We start from the raw sequence: 16,698 nt of genomic DNA, 5'->3' as shown, positions 1-16,698 counted from the left end.
GGTTTGCATCAAACAGCAACCCATGGGTCAGCGACAACCCATGCTCAACCAGCTGACCTGGTTCGCACGTAATGACAACCTGGAGTATGGGTTGAGTATAGGTTGCCATTGAATTGTGGTTGGCGATTTTGTGCAAACCCTGCACTATGGTTTAACTACAGGCTGTTAACCACAAGCAACCCAGGATGCAAACCTATGGTTAGTTATTGTATTGTGAACTCTGGGTTGTTCATGGCTAACCACCCATCATTAAACCATAGTGGAGCAATCACACATCACAACAATCCACGATTTCACAACAACCCATACTCTGGGTTGTCATGACATGCGAACCAGGTCAAATAAAGCTCAATCGCCACAGCAGGCCACGTGCAAGCTTTGGCTTCACACAGAAGCCCACCCCTACCCCCAGGCAGCGTGCGGGAATAAAACACACAAAACCGGGACGCTATTAAGAGCGCTAAGAGCACAACGAAAAGAGCAGGAATACAAGAAAAACAGCAACCGAAACAACAAGGAAAGCTGCAACAGAATGTGCTTCCCCTGCAATCTTAAAAGCCTGCAATGATGGGGCATGACGGACCTCCAGTGGCACCTGATTACAGAGGCGTGGGGCCGCTGCAGAGAAGGCCCTCTCACATTAGGTACATCGGAAGCTGCATTGCGCTTAAGTCAATGGCCCATCTGGCTCAGAATCGCCTGTTTCGACAGGCAGCAGAGGTCTCTTCTCCCTGACCATTCACCGGGAATGATGGGACTCGAACCTGGGAGCTGTGGCAGGCCACGGTGGTGCTCAGCCACCCTGTCGAGCAGGCACCGGCCACCATTTAGGGCACCCAATTGGTCGACAAAAAGTTGAGCTCGCCTGTTCACGGGCTTGAGATCGCCAGAACGCCCGCTCGCCTAGGCCCACACGCGGCGTCAAGGAACGCCGGCTAAAGGATCACAGCAAGGTCGGGAACTAAGGGGCGGATTTGGGGGTGTCCCCGGCCCAGTGCAGTCAGTCCTTGGGAAGCCCTGAGGCAGCGTTTTCGGCCCGTTGTCACCTTCAAAAGGACAAAACATAACTGGCATGCCAGCCAGCTCTGGTGACGTTTGCACAAAAAGCCGTCTCATGTTCCCTGCATGTCAGCAGGCTGAGGAGAAAGAGAGAACGAGAGAGAGAGAGAGAGAGAGAGAGAGAGAGAGAGAGAGAGAAAACGCACGGAAGGGAAGAGACGGACTCCATCTGTGCCATGGCTACGACAAGCGGCTGCAACACGCCCACCCCTGCGAGGCGAGCGGCTGCGCTCCAAATTAAATAAGCAAACGGAGCTGGAAGGAAGAAAAAGTTTGGTGCAGAGAAGAGACACACCCCCCCCTCGGCTTTTACTAAGGCTGACCACCACCACCGCCACCAAACAGAAGCTTCGCACATTTTCGGCTCCAGGGTCTCCTCTCTGCTAAGGTGCTGGGAATCTGAACTCGACACAGCGGCAGCCGAGCCAACTGGGAAGGGATTGGAGGGCTCTCAGCCCCTGAACATGTGCAGAGCGCCTGTGGTCAGCCCTGACGCAGGCAGGACTGTGAAACAAAGCAAGAGAAAAGAGGCCTCTTTTTAGATAAGTGCCCAACTTTGGTGTGCCCAACTTTGTTGCACCCAGAGAACATCCAAACGGTCCCCTGGCCCAAGAAACAACGCGGGCTGGCTTTCAGAATCCACCGGAGCTGGATTCCCCTTTACTGCTGGTTCCTAGCAGGTGCTGAAACTCTCCAGGCACCGTATTTCCGCACTCCTTCACACACACCCCATGCCGCAACGGCTCTTCGTCCGCAAACTCTGCAAGCAGCTAGATCTCACTAAGCACAACAGCTGCATGCCCCCTGCGCTGCTTTGACCGCAACCAAATTCCGAGAGGAGCTTAGGACAGAAGCGTTGTGGCTGTTTTGTGCAGCAGGGTGTGTGTGTTACAACTGCTGTAGGGCCAGACGCCCAGAGTGGGGCACAGGCAGGGGGTGAAGCGGGTGGGGAAACAGCGGGAGGGTTACGAGGGGGGCTGTCCAGAGCAGCCGGACCCCTCCAAAACATTCCGTGAAGGGAGGGAGGGAGAGGGGAAATGCAGCAGCGCCGCAGGGCGGCGAGGAGAGATGTAAACAAAAAGGAAGGAACTTTGGGGGTTTGGTTTCACCCTGGGAAAGCCACGCTCTCCCGGCCCGCTGCGCAACGCCGCCGTCTCCAAACACGGAGCGGGGCACGCCAACCCAAGAAGAAGATGCAGCCACAGTAGCTGCGCGCTCACGGCGCTGCGAGGTGCACGGGTAGCCGGCGTTCCGCCCTCCGCACAGTGACAAGGAAGCACAGAGGTGCAGGGAAGGCACCGCCCCCCCCACCCCCCCAAAACACCAACCTTTTGCCGAAGCAGCTTGCTGCGCACTCTCCCCCACAGCCTGGCACCGGTGTTGGGGGCCCGCTTGCCTTCAGGGGCTTCCTCCAAGCTGTCCAAAGAGCAGTGCTCCAGCCGCTCACAGTCGGGCTGCACCAGGACTTCGGTCATCTCGACCCCCCCTCCCCTCCGTCGGGGGGACCCCGAAAGGCAGCAGAGAAGGGGTCGGTCGGTCGGTCCCCCCTTTGGCTAGCGGGATGCAGCGGGGAGCATCTCCGAGGGAGCTGCGTTCAGACGTTCCCCGCGGCGGTGCACGCGCTGCCCAAGCCTCGCAGGAAGAAGGCGCTCCTCCTTCTGTGCGCTCAGCATCCTCGAGGGCTGCAGCGCTGCGTCCCGCCCCGCTCCGTCCCCCCTCCCTCTCTCTTTCCCAACTGGGTTAACTCCTCCAGCGCCGCGTTGCCCCTCCTCCCGAAATCCAGCCGGTCTGGCACAGACCTGCTCAGAGGGGGATTGCCACACCGGCACAGGGCAGGGAGGGAAGACGCAGCGCTGCCTGCGCCGGATCAGACACGGCGTGTGAGCGCGACGAAGCTCTGCCAACGTTTCCTGAGCCGGCCTTTCCCCACAGAGAGGAGAGCGGCGGAAAAGCTTGCGGGAAGAAAAGACAGGGCAGTTTGGAGTCAAGAACAAATCCCACCCCCTCTCCCTGTAAAAGTCCAGGGATGTCAGGGGGACGGCGCTGTAAAATCCTCCATCTGGAAGCACCCTGAGATGGTACCCCAAAGTTTCAAGAGCTGCCGTGGGCATAAAATGTGTGCAAATTCTGACACAGCCCTGAGAGAGAGAGAGAGAGAGAGAGAGCGAGAGAGAGAGCGCTCCATCACACCAGCGATTTATTGCACACTCGCCATGCCTCACCCGATGTCGTCCACCTCCTGCACTCATTTCGCCTCTTCCCCTCCATGTTTGGCTTCTTTTTGGAATGGGAAAAGTCTGGGCTATTTTCCCTCCCTGCGAAATAAGGGCACTCCTCTCTTCCATGTATTGCTGTGGCTGCGTTGGGGGGGGGGGGCGTGTGTGTCTAAGGGTGGCCTCACTAACCAAGGAGGAGAGCGGTGCGGTTCTCCACTCAACCATGAAGAGGGAGGGAGGGAGGGAGGTCCCATTTAACTCTATGTTCTTACTCCTGAGTAGGCATGACCAGGAGTACATTTTCACCTTAAAAGGAATGTGGATGATTAATAATAATAATAATAATAATAATAATAATAATAATAATATATTTCTTACCCGCCTCTCCACTTGGATTGAGGCGGGGAACAACAGTGAATATAAAACACATTAAAAAATTGTTATCTTTTCGGCGCCAGGTCAAGACTTTTCTCTTCTCCCAGGCATTTTAACAGCATTTAACAACGTTAAGTTTGTTTTTAATGGACCCCAGAACTGTTGTTTTTAAATGGATACTGTTGTTTTTATACTGTTTTTATGTTTTTTTAATTTTGTATACTTTTAATGTTTACTATTTTTAATTGTTGTAAACCGCCCAGAGAGCTTCAGCTGTGGGGCGGTATATAAATGTAATAAAATAAAAATAAATAAATAAATACATTAAAACATAGCATACATGTTCCTTGCCTGCAGCTCCCTCATTTTTAAAGATAAAGTGATTAAAATTGGCACAGTGATAGCTCTTATGGAGGGCTTTAGCCACCCCAAGTTTGAAGCAGACTGGGTCATCCCTTGACTCTAAGGAATTTTTTCAATGGAAATTTTTAAAAATGCTTACATCTGCGTAGGTTTTAAAGCTAAAGAGATCAAACTTAGCACAGTGATAGCTCTTCTGGAGGGCTTTCAGCATGCCAAGTTGAATCATATTGGTTCATCCCTTGATCTTTTATGATTTTTTTATTCCCCTCCCCCTTAAACCCATTTTCCTGGTAGTTCACAAGTGTGAAGGATCTATCTTCCATTCCTTTGATCATGCGAAGCTGTGCATCGTCAAGTTCATAAGCCTCAGATCTGCTGGTTCCCTTACTCAAGAGTAAATCCCACTGATTTCAACTGCATTTACATCCAACTCACACTAAATTCCGATGCATGCTTCCCTTTGAGTAAACCCCATTGAACAGAGAGAGACTTACTTCTGAGTAAACAGAAGCAAGACCTCAGAAGTAAGCATGGGGTTGCAGAGCACATCTTTCCAGTTTGCTGTTTTAGGCTTTTAAAAAAAAGCTTCTGAGTGACCACACTATTAAAAGTCAGTTCTATACTCCAGTTTCTACCTCGCGTGCGGCCTGGCGAGACAGACACACTGGCTTCACCCACCCTTGCTGAGACCCTGCCGCTGACCTCGGGGTCCTCTACACACACACACACGCCTCTCACCTAATTGGAGCCAGAAGTGTCTCGCTCGCTCTCGCTCTCCGCCTGACAAAAGGACCCTTGTCTCCAAGCCAGGCCGGAGGGGCTCAGAGGTACCTGGGGGGGCGGCGGGCAGAGGGCGGTTTGGTTCACGGGATGGGGACGAGACGACGATGATGGCACAGCTCAGGATGGACCGGCAAGGCCAAGAAGCGCTCAGGAGTTTGCCCACGGCAACCTCAGTTCAACGGCTCTGCCACCTCCGGGGCATGTTTGGATTGATGAGGACGGTGCTCAGGGCTGGAGGAAGCAACGGGTCTCCTCCACCCCACCCCACCCCACGGTCCTGTTTCGAGCTGGAAATCCCGGGGATTGGACCTGGCCCTTCCGCATGCGAAGGGTGCATCCCGGCCCTTCATTAAGGTTCTAGTCCACATGATTCAGAGGGGAGGGCTGATTTGAACAGGAACACCGGAGGCTGCCTCTGGGCATGCTGGTTGGGGGATTATGGGAATTGTAGTCCCACACGCCTGGGTAGTGGCATTTAGGAGGCAGCTGCCAGTCCAGCTGAAGAGCTGTGGTCTCCGCAGGGCTTCCCTGCCGCCCCCGAGGTTAAACGGGCGGGACCTAACCCCAGCCCCGGTGGCCCTTGCTTTTCCAGGCACATGGGCAGAGGCGACATGTTTCTATGGCCTCCTCCTGCACCTCCAAATGCCACCGGCCGGAGCCCCCCTGCCACCTCTGTTTGTGGCCCTTGGCTTATCCCCCCTGCCGCGAGCATTTTCTGCGCTTTCTACATTTCATTTCCCTGTGGCCTGATGGCTGAAAATCTCTCTCTCTCTCTCTCTCTCTCTCTCTCTCTCTCTCTCTCTCTGTCTCTCTCTCTCACACACACACACACCTCTGCATAGATCCTTTTAACCAGTGCAGTGTTGGGGTTTGGAGTGTTGTACTGGGACTTGGGAGATGCGGGTTCGAGTCCCACTTCAGGCCAGTCCCGGCCTCTCAGCTGAGCCTACCTTGCAGGGCTGTTGCGAGGGTGAAAGCAAAGAAGAGACCCAGGTAAGCCACACTGGGTTCCCTTGCAAGAGGAAAAACGGTGGGATATCAATGTGATAAATAAAATGAACTGAACCGGATCTTTGTTCACACGGAAAAAAGTCCAGTGGTGATGTGATTGAGGTACAAATTGCTTAGGGGGAGAAAGCCAACGGGGCAGGGGATTAGGGAGACCATTCCCACCCACCCAAGAGCCCCGGGACAACAAGATGGCCTCCTTCCCCTGAACGTGAAAGCAGCAGCGGGTGTCTCAAATAACCTGTTGGCGCTCTGCATCGGGTACGCCAGCATGCACACGAAGGTACTGGATCCTCCCTGCCCAATCAGAGCAGAAACCCAACCGTCGTCTTAGCAACTGTTGCTGGAGCAACAGTGGGATGAAGTCGGCTGAAGAAAGGGACCGGAGATGCTCACTAAAAAAAAAAAAAAAACCCAAAAAGGAGCCTAAGGAGACAGAGATGTGAGTTACATCGTAGTTACTCCCGGGGCCTAGAAGCTGAAGTCAAAATCCCAGGGCCTCCCTCCTAACCGCGGGGGAGTTCTGAGCTTTCGGGCAGTTTTCTCTCTTTTTTAAAAGGTTGAAAATGCATCTCTTAAGGCTCAGGGCCCGGCAGAAAGAGCTCGGAGGTACAATAGGCTGGTATTTGGGCCCTGGATCCTTTCCCCTTCGTCCCCGAGGTGGAATTCGGCCCTCGGGTGAAGAGCCCTTCTGCGCCCCCCGCTCGGCTCTCTAAAACCGGAGGCGGTGTGGGCTGAAAGGCGTCAAGAGCCTATTTCTCTGCACCGAAGAGTGAGCCCGCCTGGTGCGTCGGACTAGGGGTGAACTCTGCGTGGCCGACAGGAAGAGGAAGGGAGCAGCCTAAGCACACCCTGGTTTTCCAAGTGTAAACCCTTCCTCGGGCGATTCGAAGTCGCCCCCGAGCCAGATTTCGGCGGCAGGTCTGTTCCGTGCGGACGCCAAGACCTGCGTGCTGAAGACGACGCGCGCCTCTGATCGGGAACTGGATATCCACCCGCAGAGCCTGCGGAAGTCCAGATGGGCCAGGGACAAAAAATGAAGGAAAGATAAAAGCCCCGACAGAGCTGCAGCCGGTTGGAAGGGTAAAAAAACGCCACCCACGGGGAACCTGCCGGAGGGGCCCAAAGGACACGGCACCGCCAGCCACGGGGCCCCCGGGAGCACACAGGCTGAACGGGCGAGACGCCGAGCGGAAGCTTGGGACCGAATCGCGTGAACACGGTGTCCCAGACAAGTGTCCTTGATCGTAGCAAGAGTGAGGGAAGGGATCTCCCCATCAGCGCTCTTGTCCTGAGGTGGGCAGCTTTCTGGGGGGGGGGGGGGAGTTCACTTTTAGAAGAGAAACAAGGCAGTAGTCCTCAGTGTCGCAAAGGGGGAAAAGGCGTCTGCCGAGAAGACAAAACGAAACGCAGGCCTCACGCTACGGAGCGGGTGACGCGCTCCCTGGGGATGGCGTTCGCGCCGCCCTCTCGCGCCCCTTCTCCTGAATAATTCATGGTGCCACCATCATACACACGGCCCAGGTGTGGCAAACTCCAACTGAGAGACCGGGGGCCTCACCCGTTCAGACCTTCTCCGGCTCTGCCGCTTCAAACTACCTGCCACGGGTGGAGTTCCGTGGGGAAGGCGAGGTGAGCAAGGGTTTTCCAGTGCTAGCTTTCTACATACACAAGAAATTGCAGTACTGGCTTTCTCGATACAAGGAGTTGCAGTGCTAGCTTTCTAAATACAAGGAGATGCAGTGCTAGCTTTCTACATACAAGCTTTTCAGGTACAAGTAGTCACAATGCCAGCTTTCTACCTACACAACAACCTGCAGTGCTAGCTTTCTCGATACAAGGAGTTGCAGTGCTAGCTTTCTAAATACAAGGAGATGCAGTGCTAGCTTTCTACATACAAGCTTTTCAGGTACAAGTAGTCGCAATGCTAGTTTTCTATCTACACAACAACCTACAGCGCTAGCTTTCTCAATACAAGGAGTTGCAGTGCTAACTTTCTAGATTCAAGGAGATGCAGTGCTAGCTTTCTACATGCAAGCTTTACAGGTACAAGTAGTCGTAATGCTAGCTTTCTACCTACGCTACAACTTGCAGTGCTAGCTTTCTCAATACAAGGAGATACAGTGCTAGTTTCCTACATACAAGCTTTCCGCAAACAGTGCTAGCTTTCTAAATACAAGGCGATGCAATGCTAGCTTTCTACATACAAGATTTCTACCTACAAGAAGCTGCAATGTGGGGGAAGCGTTCCCAAAAACACAACCTCCGGCCAAAGCGGTATAGCCCCAGAAAGGCTCCCCTGCCCGGTTCTGCCCGGCTCCGACTCCCCCGACGCCGTACCTGGACCTGCCCTTTGCCAACGATCCGGTCCACGATCTCGTTGTTGTCTTTGTTCAGCTTGCTCTTGTCGTAGCATTTCTCGTAGCACAGGATGCGCAGCGACTGGGAGCCCTCTAGCTCAATCTCAAATTCCTGCGGAGAGACAACGAGGCCAGGGGAGGGTGAGTGAGTAAAGACCCAGGATCGCCGGGAGGGGGGTGTTTCAATACGGGGGCTGCTGGGTGGGAAGAGGTGAGAATAGAATAGAATGGTTCAAGAGACAAGGCCGGGTAGGACTGTACCACTTTAGGGACTCTATTTGACACCCCCCCCCAAAGAGGGCCTTTTTCCAATGTACCGTGTTGCCTCCAACCATCCAGAGGTGTCAGACTACAACTCCCATAAACCCCAGCCAGCCGAGCTGGCTGGGGTTTATGGGAGTTGTAGTCTGACACCTCCAGCTTGGGGGAGCCTACCATAGCGTTGCCCAGTGTGTGGAACTCCCTGTCACATGAAGTTAAGTTATCCAGCTACTAAAAGACACGAAGACTTGGGGGAGAAAACCCCAAAAAAAGTCTGGTGGCAGTACTGAAATAAAAATAAAAATCCTTGCATTACCCCCCTCCCCAGGATTTTTGGGTAGGAAAAAGGGGATTCTGCTTTTCCCCCTGATTTTCTCCCCCCCCCCTTCAGGAACTCACAGTGGCCCACGCAACCTTCCTCCTCCTCTCCATTTTACCCTCACAACAACAACCCTGCAAGGCAGGCCAGGGCTGAGAGGCAGTGACTGGCCCAAAGTTGCCCCCTGAGCTTCCAGGGCTGAGCGGGGACTTGAACCCAGATCTCCAGATTCCCAGTACGACGCTCTAACTTCTACACTACGCTGCCTCTACTTTGCAGGGGCGTTCAATATATCGTTTGGAAATGCTTCTCGTCAGGAAATCTCTGTGTCCCTCTGCCACTCCTCTTGCTCGCCCGTTACAGCTTTTCACAGGTCCTTTTTTTATCAATATAAGCATTTGAATTCTTCACCTCGGCCTGTGGTTTTATGCCGTTTTGAAAGAGATTTTTGTCAGCCTCTCAGAGCATCTCCGTTCTGGAGGGGGGATTTAACTCCTTGAATAAACAAAATAAACATGGAATCCAAGAGTAATCCAGATGGAACGAAGCCAACACTGACGGCGCTAAGGGAATTCAGCAGTCCGGAAGGATGGAAAATAGTTTGTTTGTTTTTCAGAGAGTCAAAGGAAGTTTGGAAAACATTTGCTCTCCATAGCCCATGCACATGGATTTCACTTTCTCCTCTGGGGACTGAACAGGTGCTGCAGGTTTTCCCACTAAGGCTACACAGGCGTTGCAGGTTTTCACATGAAGGCTAAAAAGGCGCCAAAGGTTTTCTCATGAAGACTGAACGGGCATTGCAGATTGCTGCACTCCCTGCCAAACCCAACTTCGAAGCAAGTGCAAGCTGAAAGAAACCCACACGTACGTGAGGCGTCTCTCACATGGCTTACTACCTGCCTCAAACAAAAAATAAAAAATAACACAACCCTATTTCCAGCCAAAGGGGCAGTGGGGTGTGTGTGTGTGTGTCATCATTAATGCCATAATAGCTGGATCGGGATTGACAGAGGAGCAACAAGCTGTGAGGACGTTGGCCGGGAATAAGGCAGAATCGCAACGCAGCTGTATTTATTCAGAGGCGTAGGGGGAAAGGCACTCTGTGTAGGCTCAGATGCTCCTCATGTTCCAGGAGCGGGCAGAAAATGCCAGGGTTGTGGTCCTGGCCGCCATCTCCCCACCCCACCCCGACAACCCCCCCCCCCCCCGGAGGTCTGGCTTACCTCGTTCCACTGGGGCTCCGTCGTGTCTCGGAAGACGCGGGTCTTGGCTTTGCTGACGAAGTAGCCAAAGGAGTCGACTTCCAGGGTGCAGTAGAGGTCTGAGAACAGGGGCGGAGGGAAGCGTGAGGAAGGGGAGGGGGGGTCAAGGCCGCTCCCTGCATCTCACGCTGGGACCGGAACGCCACTTCAGTCAGGAGCGTCATGCTTGCAACTGGACTTCTGCGCGTCCTCAACTGTCCACACACCTCCTCCGTTCCCCCTGGTGGTGGTGGGTTTTTTCTTTCTCAAATGCCCCTCCGAAGGCTAAATTACCGGCAGAAAGAGCTTCTGAGCTACAATACGCCGATATTGCCCCCTCCTTTATTTTGGGCCACGCCCCTTTTGCCTTCAGGCACCGCCCACCACGAAGCTGCTACTCCGAAGCGGAACCGAAGTCCAGCATATGAATCTCGCCTCTTGCCAAACACCCACACACACCGGGTGAGTCGGATTGCAGGCGGGCTCGGCGTACGCCCCGCCGTTCGACGGCTCTGATATTGAGACTGCTATCCAATGGGGAAAGCAAAATCTCGGGACATTTTAGGGGGGGGGGTGTCTAAGGCAGGGAGAAGCCGACCTGCAGTTGGCACAGTCGGGTTGGTGCAAAGGAGCTGTGTCAAAAAATACAGAAAAATGCACACACGGAGGTAGCACTTACTGGCAGACTGCTGGAAGCCCTTCGCGGAGTGGACGATAACGTGCAAAAAGCCGTACATTCCTGGAGATTCGTCATCTGTGAAAAAGGACCCACCAGACAGGATGCTGTTAGATCATTTTTTTTCTATTTTTATTTTTAAATGCATTTGTGTATTGTCTTCACAGGAAAATAAAACGAAATTACAAGGCTCAGACCTTGTACAAGGCTCTGCTCAGGCTGCAGAGAGGAAACACTTAATTAAAGGGCCAATGGTTCCTGGCGGGGTTGTGGGTGGGGAAAGAGCCAGGAAATTACTAATTAAAGGCAGCAGGAAGAAACCTCAACAGGGCTTTCCTACTCAACACTGAATATTAAAAATATTATTAAATATATTTATATTTATATAAAAATATTATTAAATATTAAAAATATTAAAAAACACTGAATATTAAAAAAATATTCTTATTACATTTATACTCTGCCTTTTTTCCCCTCCAGCAAGGAACCCAATGTGCTTTACATGACCCTTTTTATCCTCACAACAACAACCCTGTGAGGTAGGTCAGGCTGAGAGTCAGTGACTGGCCCAAAGTCACCCACTGAGTTTCATGGCCAAGCAAGGACTAGAACCCAGATCTCCTGCATCCTAATCCAATGCTCTAACCACTACACCACAATGCAATTGCATCTTTGGTAATAATAATAATAATAATAATAATAATATATTTATTTATTACCCGCCTTTCCCTTTGGATCGAGGCGGGAACAACATTAGTGCAACAATTCAATATTGTAGGCTGCGATGCTTAATCAATTTTTTAAAAAAACTTTGATTAGACTAAAATGTTGCCAAAAATAATCAAGCAGTAGCTTTTTAATATAAGTATTTCTAAAAACTGCAGGTGGCAACTCGTATTTTAAGAGGGACTCCTCCATTTTTCTCTCCTCTATGAGGGAAAGCCTCTTCTAAGATGCATTTAAGATGCCTCTAAAGACAAAAGGAGTGTGCTTTCTCGCTTTACAGACTATTTTTCGTCAGCAAACACCCACAAGTTTAATCAATTAGTCCACTAAGACCTCTTTAATCAGGCGACAATTTTAATGAGGCATCGCCACAACTTAGCTCCGAAAGGAGGAAAAAACAGATAGGATAACAGCAGCAACACAGAGAAACTCCGGAAGGCAACAGCGTACCGGCAAGGCCTAGAGATTGCCAGAATAAAACAGCAACCCTGAAAGTTCACAAATGAACGTTCGTTCTGGAGAAAACACCCAGGGAAGAAGCAATTTCAGAGATAACACGCGGGACAAAGATACGTGGCCTTCTCGGTGGTGGCTCCAAACCTTTGTAAAGCTCCTTTCCTATTGATGCACATTCCTACCGATGTTCCTATTTAGCTGTCTTCAGTTGAATTTGTAACAGGTTTGGGTCTGCAAAGCCGCTTAGCAGAGCCGTATTTATGCTTGCAACTGGGGCTGCTATGCCTACTAGCTGGCTCTGAATTCGCCTCTAGGCCCCTCTGTGAGCCCTGGAAAGCGGCTAAAAATTACTTTTAGTTCATTCATCAATCGATAAAACAGCAAGGAGAAGAAAGACACACACACAGAGAGAGAGAGAGAGAGAGAGAGAGAGAGAGATGCCTTGGGCATTCCCTGCACCCATGGCGCCATCTAGTGGCCGAAGAGCCGCAAACACTCGGGTGGCCCATAAACTCTAGGTCTGGACAATATGTTCTTTACCTCTTCTAGATCTGTTCTAGACCTAGACAGTATGGTGGGAGCGAAAAGCGGCTATGAGCTAACCCCCCCACCCCAACGAACGTCAAAGATAAATATTTCTTTGTTCTAACGAGCAATAGACTGCATTCAAAAGCGCAGCGGACTTTGTTTCCAAAAAGCCACAGACCACATGCAGAACGCCAGATCTAAATTGCTTCCCCCCCACACACACGCTCCATTGCCAGATGCCTGCAAGAACAGGCGATGAGAGGAAAATTAATAAATCAGAGCCCGTTCCCCTCCTCCCCAGCAGAAGGACAAACCAACTTGGCCACGGAAGCGTCTGGCGCACCTCTGCACGAGCCGCTGATCCGGGGTGATTCGCTCCTTTTGGCGGGATAAGAGCGCAGCATCTTTCCACGTCTTAATTCAGAGGTGGGGGCAGGGAGAAAGTGCCATAGAAAAACTGGCCAGTCCCCACCCCATGGTTGTATGGAAGACAGCGAGGCCGGGGTCCCCCCGAAAAGAGGAGAAGGTGAAAACGTCACTCACCGTCCTTATTGCTGGTGACCGGAATGTTGTGCACCGTGCGTAACTTGAAGCAGGATCCCGTCAGGACTTGCAGCTCCACGGAGCTTAGCACGAACGTCTGGAGATCTAAGAGATAAAAGAAGGGGGTTCAACAGAAGATTCAATTCCCATCATTCCCAGGAAGTGTGGCCAACGGAACGATGGGCGCTGCAGTCCGACGCATCTGGAGATCTTTGGCCGACCAAAGATCTCTGGAGGCTCCTACAGAGAAAGGCCACCAGGGGGCAGCAGAGAGAGAGAGATTCCGGTAGGTGTCAGCAACTAGAATCCTCTGGGACTTTGCCGTCCGGGGGGGGGGGGGGGGGACCCGCAACTAACCGGAATACCCCAAAAGAAGGGATTTAAAGACTCCATTTCCTGACCAATCCAAAACCAAAGACAAATAACAGATCAGGGGGTGGGGGTGGGGAAACCCTGCCAGTTTTGCATTCAAGGAACAGTAATCAGAAAATGCATACAACGGTATAAAACATGTATAAAAATAATTTATAAAACATGGCTAAAACTGCACAACAGGCAAAAGTCCATTTTTGGACCAACTTCTCAGGCATATACATTTTATTCTTACAATACTGTGAACTTGTGTGCAAAATTGGTAGGTTTTTCCCTCTGCCCTGATCTTCCGTTTCTCTTTTGGGATTGAAAGACTGACATTCATGGGCAACGGGTGATGTGACAGAGGGCCACACGAGGCAGGTTCCTGGGCCTCTGGCTGCCGACCCCTACTTCCCTTCTCAAACTGGACGTTTGGACGAGACCGGATGTGGTGCTCAGCAGGCTATCCCAGAAGGCCGGGGGCTGTTATTGCCGGAGATCCTTACCTTTCTTTTGCAGCTTTTGAATGGCCTCCCTCCACTCTGAGCGCTCGTAGTCAGAGGACAACAGGAACAGGTAGCTCTGGAAAGGAACAAAAAGAGTGGAGCGTTCAGCCCGGAGGAGAGGGGTGTGAGCTGGACGGCCTCACCTCCGACACCCTCTCCTGTCTCCAAAAGCCTCCCCCACCCCCAACCCGAAGCAGCTCCTGCTTCCCTGGCAGCGAGAGCAGCAGAGGAGGTGCAAGGGACTACGGGGTTTTCCCAACGACTGTTGTGATCCCATCCCTTCCTGAAGGCAGACGGTTTCTGACGGCCTCTCCTCTCCGCAACCCCTGTCAGCTCACTGAGAGCAGCCTCAAATATCCGTTTTCCCATCCCTGCCTGAACCTGCATTGCCTCCCTTTCCTGCCCCCCTGCCCCCCGCCCCCAGCCCTACCCAGAAGCCATTTAGCCATACTTTTCCATTGCGGTTATGGATCCGGAAGGGGATCGACGGGGAGTTGAGCAGCAGCCAGAACTCGTTGTCAAACATTTTCTTCTTTAAACGTTCCATGGCCCGGCTTTGTCCTTTGTTGGCCTTCTGGAGAGGGAGAGAAGGAGGAGGAGGAAACGTGGCAGCTGCTGAAATTAATTTGTCCACCAGCTAGACACAAGTAGTGACACCACCAGAGGATTCTGGGATTCTCTCTCTCTTTTTCGCCTATCCTCACCAATGCTGGCACCGGCTGCCTATATGTTTCCAAGCTCAAATCAAGGTACTGAGAAATAAACCTTTAAATCTATAAATCTTTCTACGGCTCAGGACTGAAATACCTGATGGAGTGCGTCTCCCAGTATGAACCTACCCGCTCCCCTAAGATCAACTCTGAGGCACTCTTCCAAATTCCTCTTCCGAGGGAAGTTCGGAGGATGGCATCCGGAAAGAAGGCCTTTTCAGTGATGGCCCCGACTACAGAAGCTCTCCCAAACGAGGCCTGCCTGCCGCAAACACTGCGATCTTCTTGGCGTCAGGTTAAGACTTTCCTTTATTCTCAGCTCTTTAATGCACCAGCTGATTTGCCTATGGGTGTCACTGTCATCTTAATGCAGGGGCGGGGGGGGGCTTTTGTGATCATTGATGTTAACAGTTTCAAATTAGGGATGCATGAGAAATTAGTTTCAGTTCGTTTTTGATCAGGATTTACCCAGTTCACCCCTTCTGAACCGAGCACAGATTCGGACACAATCTGTGGCTGAAGTCCGCACCGTCCGCTTGAAAAACGTACATGAAAATCTTTTGAAAACCACACACAAATATGTGTCGATCCATGGGAGAAGAAAGCATTCACGCCCCCCCCCCAAAGGCCAAAAAGGGCTCCCCACAAACCAAGCACGCCCGCCCTCCGGCATTTTCCTGCGCTCTTGCTCAAAACCTCTGCTTTGCAACAACTTTCCCGGAATCGCTAAGCAAAAAACGCAAAAAACCCACCAGAAAATCTCCCCCCACCCCATGCAGTTTGGGAGGCAGAAAAATGTGGTGAACTTCAAACGCCTCCTGAAAATGCACTTGTTCACCCAGGCTTTCTCTGGCTGGTAATTAATTCCAGTTAATCACACGCTGCTCCATTTTACCGCTCCTTGCATTGTTCCGCAGGGTTACCATCATTCAAAATTGCTTCCAATTGCGTGTTTTGAACGTGATTTGTACTGTTATTGTAAGTGAAGTGTTTTAAACGGCGTATTGAAATGCGATTTTTAATATTCGCATGTGAACCGCTTAGAGATTTTTTTCTGTAATATTAGGCGGTATATAAGTATTATTAATAAATAAATCATAGGAGTAATTGGGTAACGACTTGAAAGATTTCGAAGGGAAGAATGTTAGATTGGCACGTAGCCCGATATCTGTACATAAAAGGAATATCTATGAAGTGGCACAAGCTAACAGAGAAAAAAACGGGACATTTGTTTCGTATTGGAACTGCCAGAGATCAAAAATAAAACTATGCCAAAGCACTGAACGTTTCGCTTTGGAGATATAGCCAAGCGGTCTATAAACCGATCAAATGAATAAATGAAATCAGTTTAATAGGCCAGATTTTGCCTTAGGAGAGATATTCTCCATGAAATCACAGATTATCGGCTTTGAATAGCTTGCTAAAAATCTAATTCCGGTTATCAGCCCATCTGCTATAAACTCCATACGCTGCATCGGTCAAGTGTGATTGCATTAAAGATGCTGCTGTCTCACTCACAGACCTGATTCGCGTGTAAAGACAACCCAGAATACAGGTTGAGGAATAAACGAATGGAAATTCGACCTTCACCAAATACAGAATTAAGCTGCGGAACTCCCCGACACAGGAAGCAGGATGGGCACAGATTGGATTAGCCAGGTTTCCGCAACTTGGTGCCCTCTGGATGTTTTGGACTAGAACTCCCAGCATCCCTGGCCATTGGCTGTGCTGGCTAGGAATGATGGGAGATGGGCACCCAAAACATCTGGAGGGAGAAGGCCGAATTAGACACGTACACAGAGGACGGAGTGGTTAGCAACTAAGTTAGCTCAGTATGCCGGAGTAGTGCACCTCTGAGTATGAAACGATGCAGACAGATAAGAGGCACGAGCTACCACCGGCACAAATCCAAAAAGGCCTCATCTGGCTGTCCTGCATTGGAAACAGAATACTGGGCCAAGGGAGAACCTTTGCTCCGATCCAGCCAGGTGCATCTGCCCAACCCTTGCACGTTTACCTCTTTCTGCACCTCGCTCTTGATCGAGGAAATCTTTATCTTCATGTCCTCCAAGTCGTGGTCCGGCATGGCGTGGACATGGGGGCACGAATCCGACTCCTCCAGCGACGGGAAGACCAGCTCTGCCAGCGGCAGGTACCACTTGCAGTCATATTGCTGGTGTTTCCTGCGCGAGGAAACAGGGGCATCATTCCAGG

At 51.4% G+C, this 16,698-nt stretch overlaps 1 protein-coding gene across 5 annotated transcripts in view; it reads right to left on the bottom strand.

Moving 5' to 3' along the window:
* ABR (ABR activator of RhoGEF and GTPase) overlaps positions 1-16,698 on the bottom strand; it is a 90,406-nt gene that overhangs the window by 15,979 nt on the left and 57,729 nt on the right. For 4 of the 5 annotated variants that reach the window (XM_063146450.1, XM_063146449.1, XM_063146447.1 and 1 more), the window contains 7 exons: positions 16,502-16,667; positions 14,226-14,348; positions 13,775-13,850; positions 12,915-13,019; positions 10,665-10,739; positions 9,968-10,065; positions 8,145-8,276 (listed from right to left, as the gene is read on the bottom strand). In XM_063146450.1, the coding sequence (XP_063002520.1) occupies positions 8,145-8,276; positions 9,968-10,065; positions 10,665-10,739; positions 12,915-13,019; positions 13,775-13,850; positions 14,226-14,348; positions 16,502-16,667 (775 nt within the window). Of the gene's footprint in view, positions 1-2,387; positions 2,688-8,144; positions 8,277-9,967; positions 10,066-10,664; positions 10,740-12,914; positions 13,020-13,774; positions 13,851-14,225; positions 14,349-16,501; positions 16,668-16,698 lie in introns of those variants that run through there. The other variant, XM_063146451.1, reaches the window with a different exon arrangement.

Source organism: Elgaria multicarinata, chromosome 22 (assembly GCF_023053635.1).
Source record: "Elgaria multicarinata webbii isolate HBS135686 ecotype San Diego chromosome 22, rElgMul1.1.pri, whole genome shotgun sequence".
Lineage (NCBI taxonomy): Eukaryota > Metazoa > Chordata > Lepidosauria > Squamata > Anguidae > Elgaria > Elgaria multicarinata.
The sequence above is the reverse complement of the archived record's forward strand: the minus strand, read 5'-3'. Positions and strand labels throughout refer to the sequence as shown.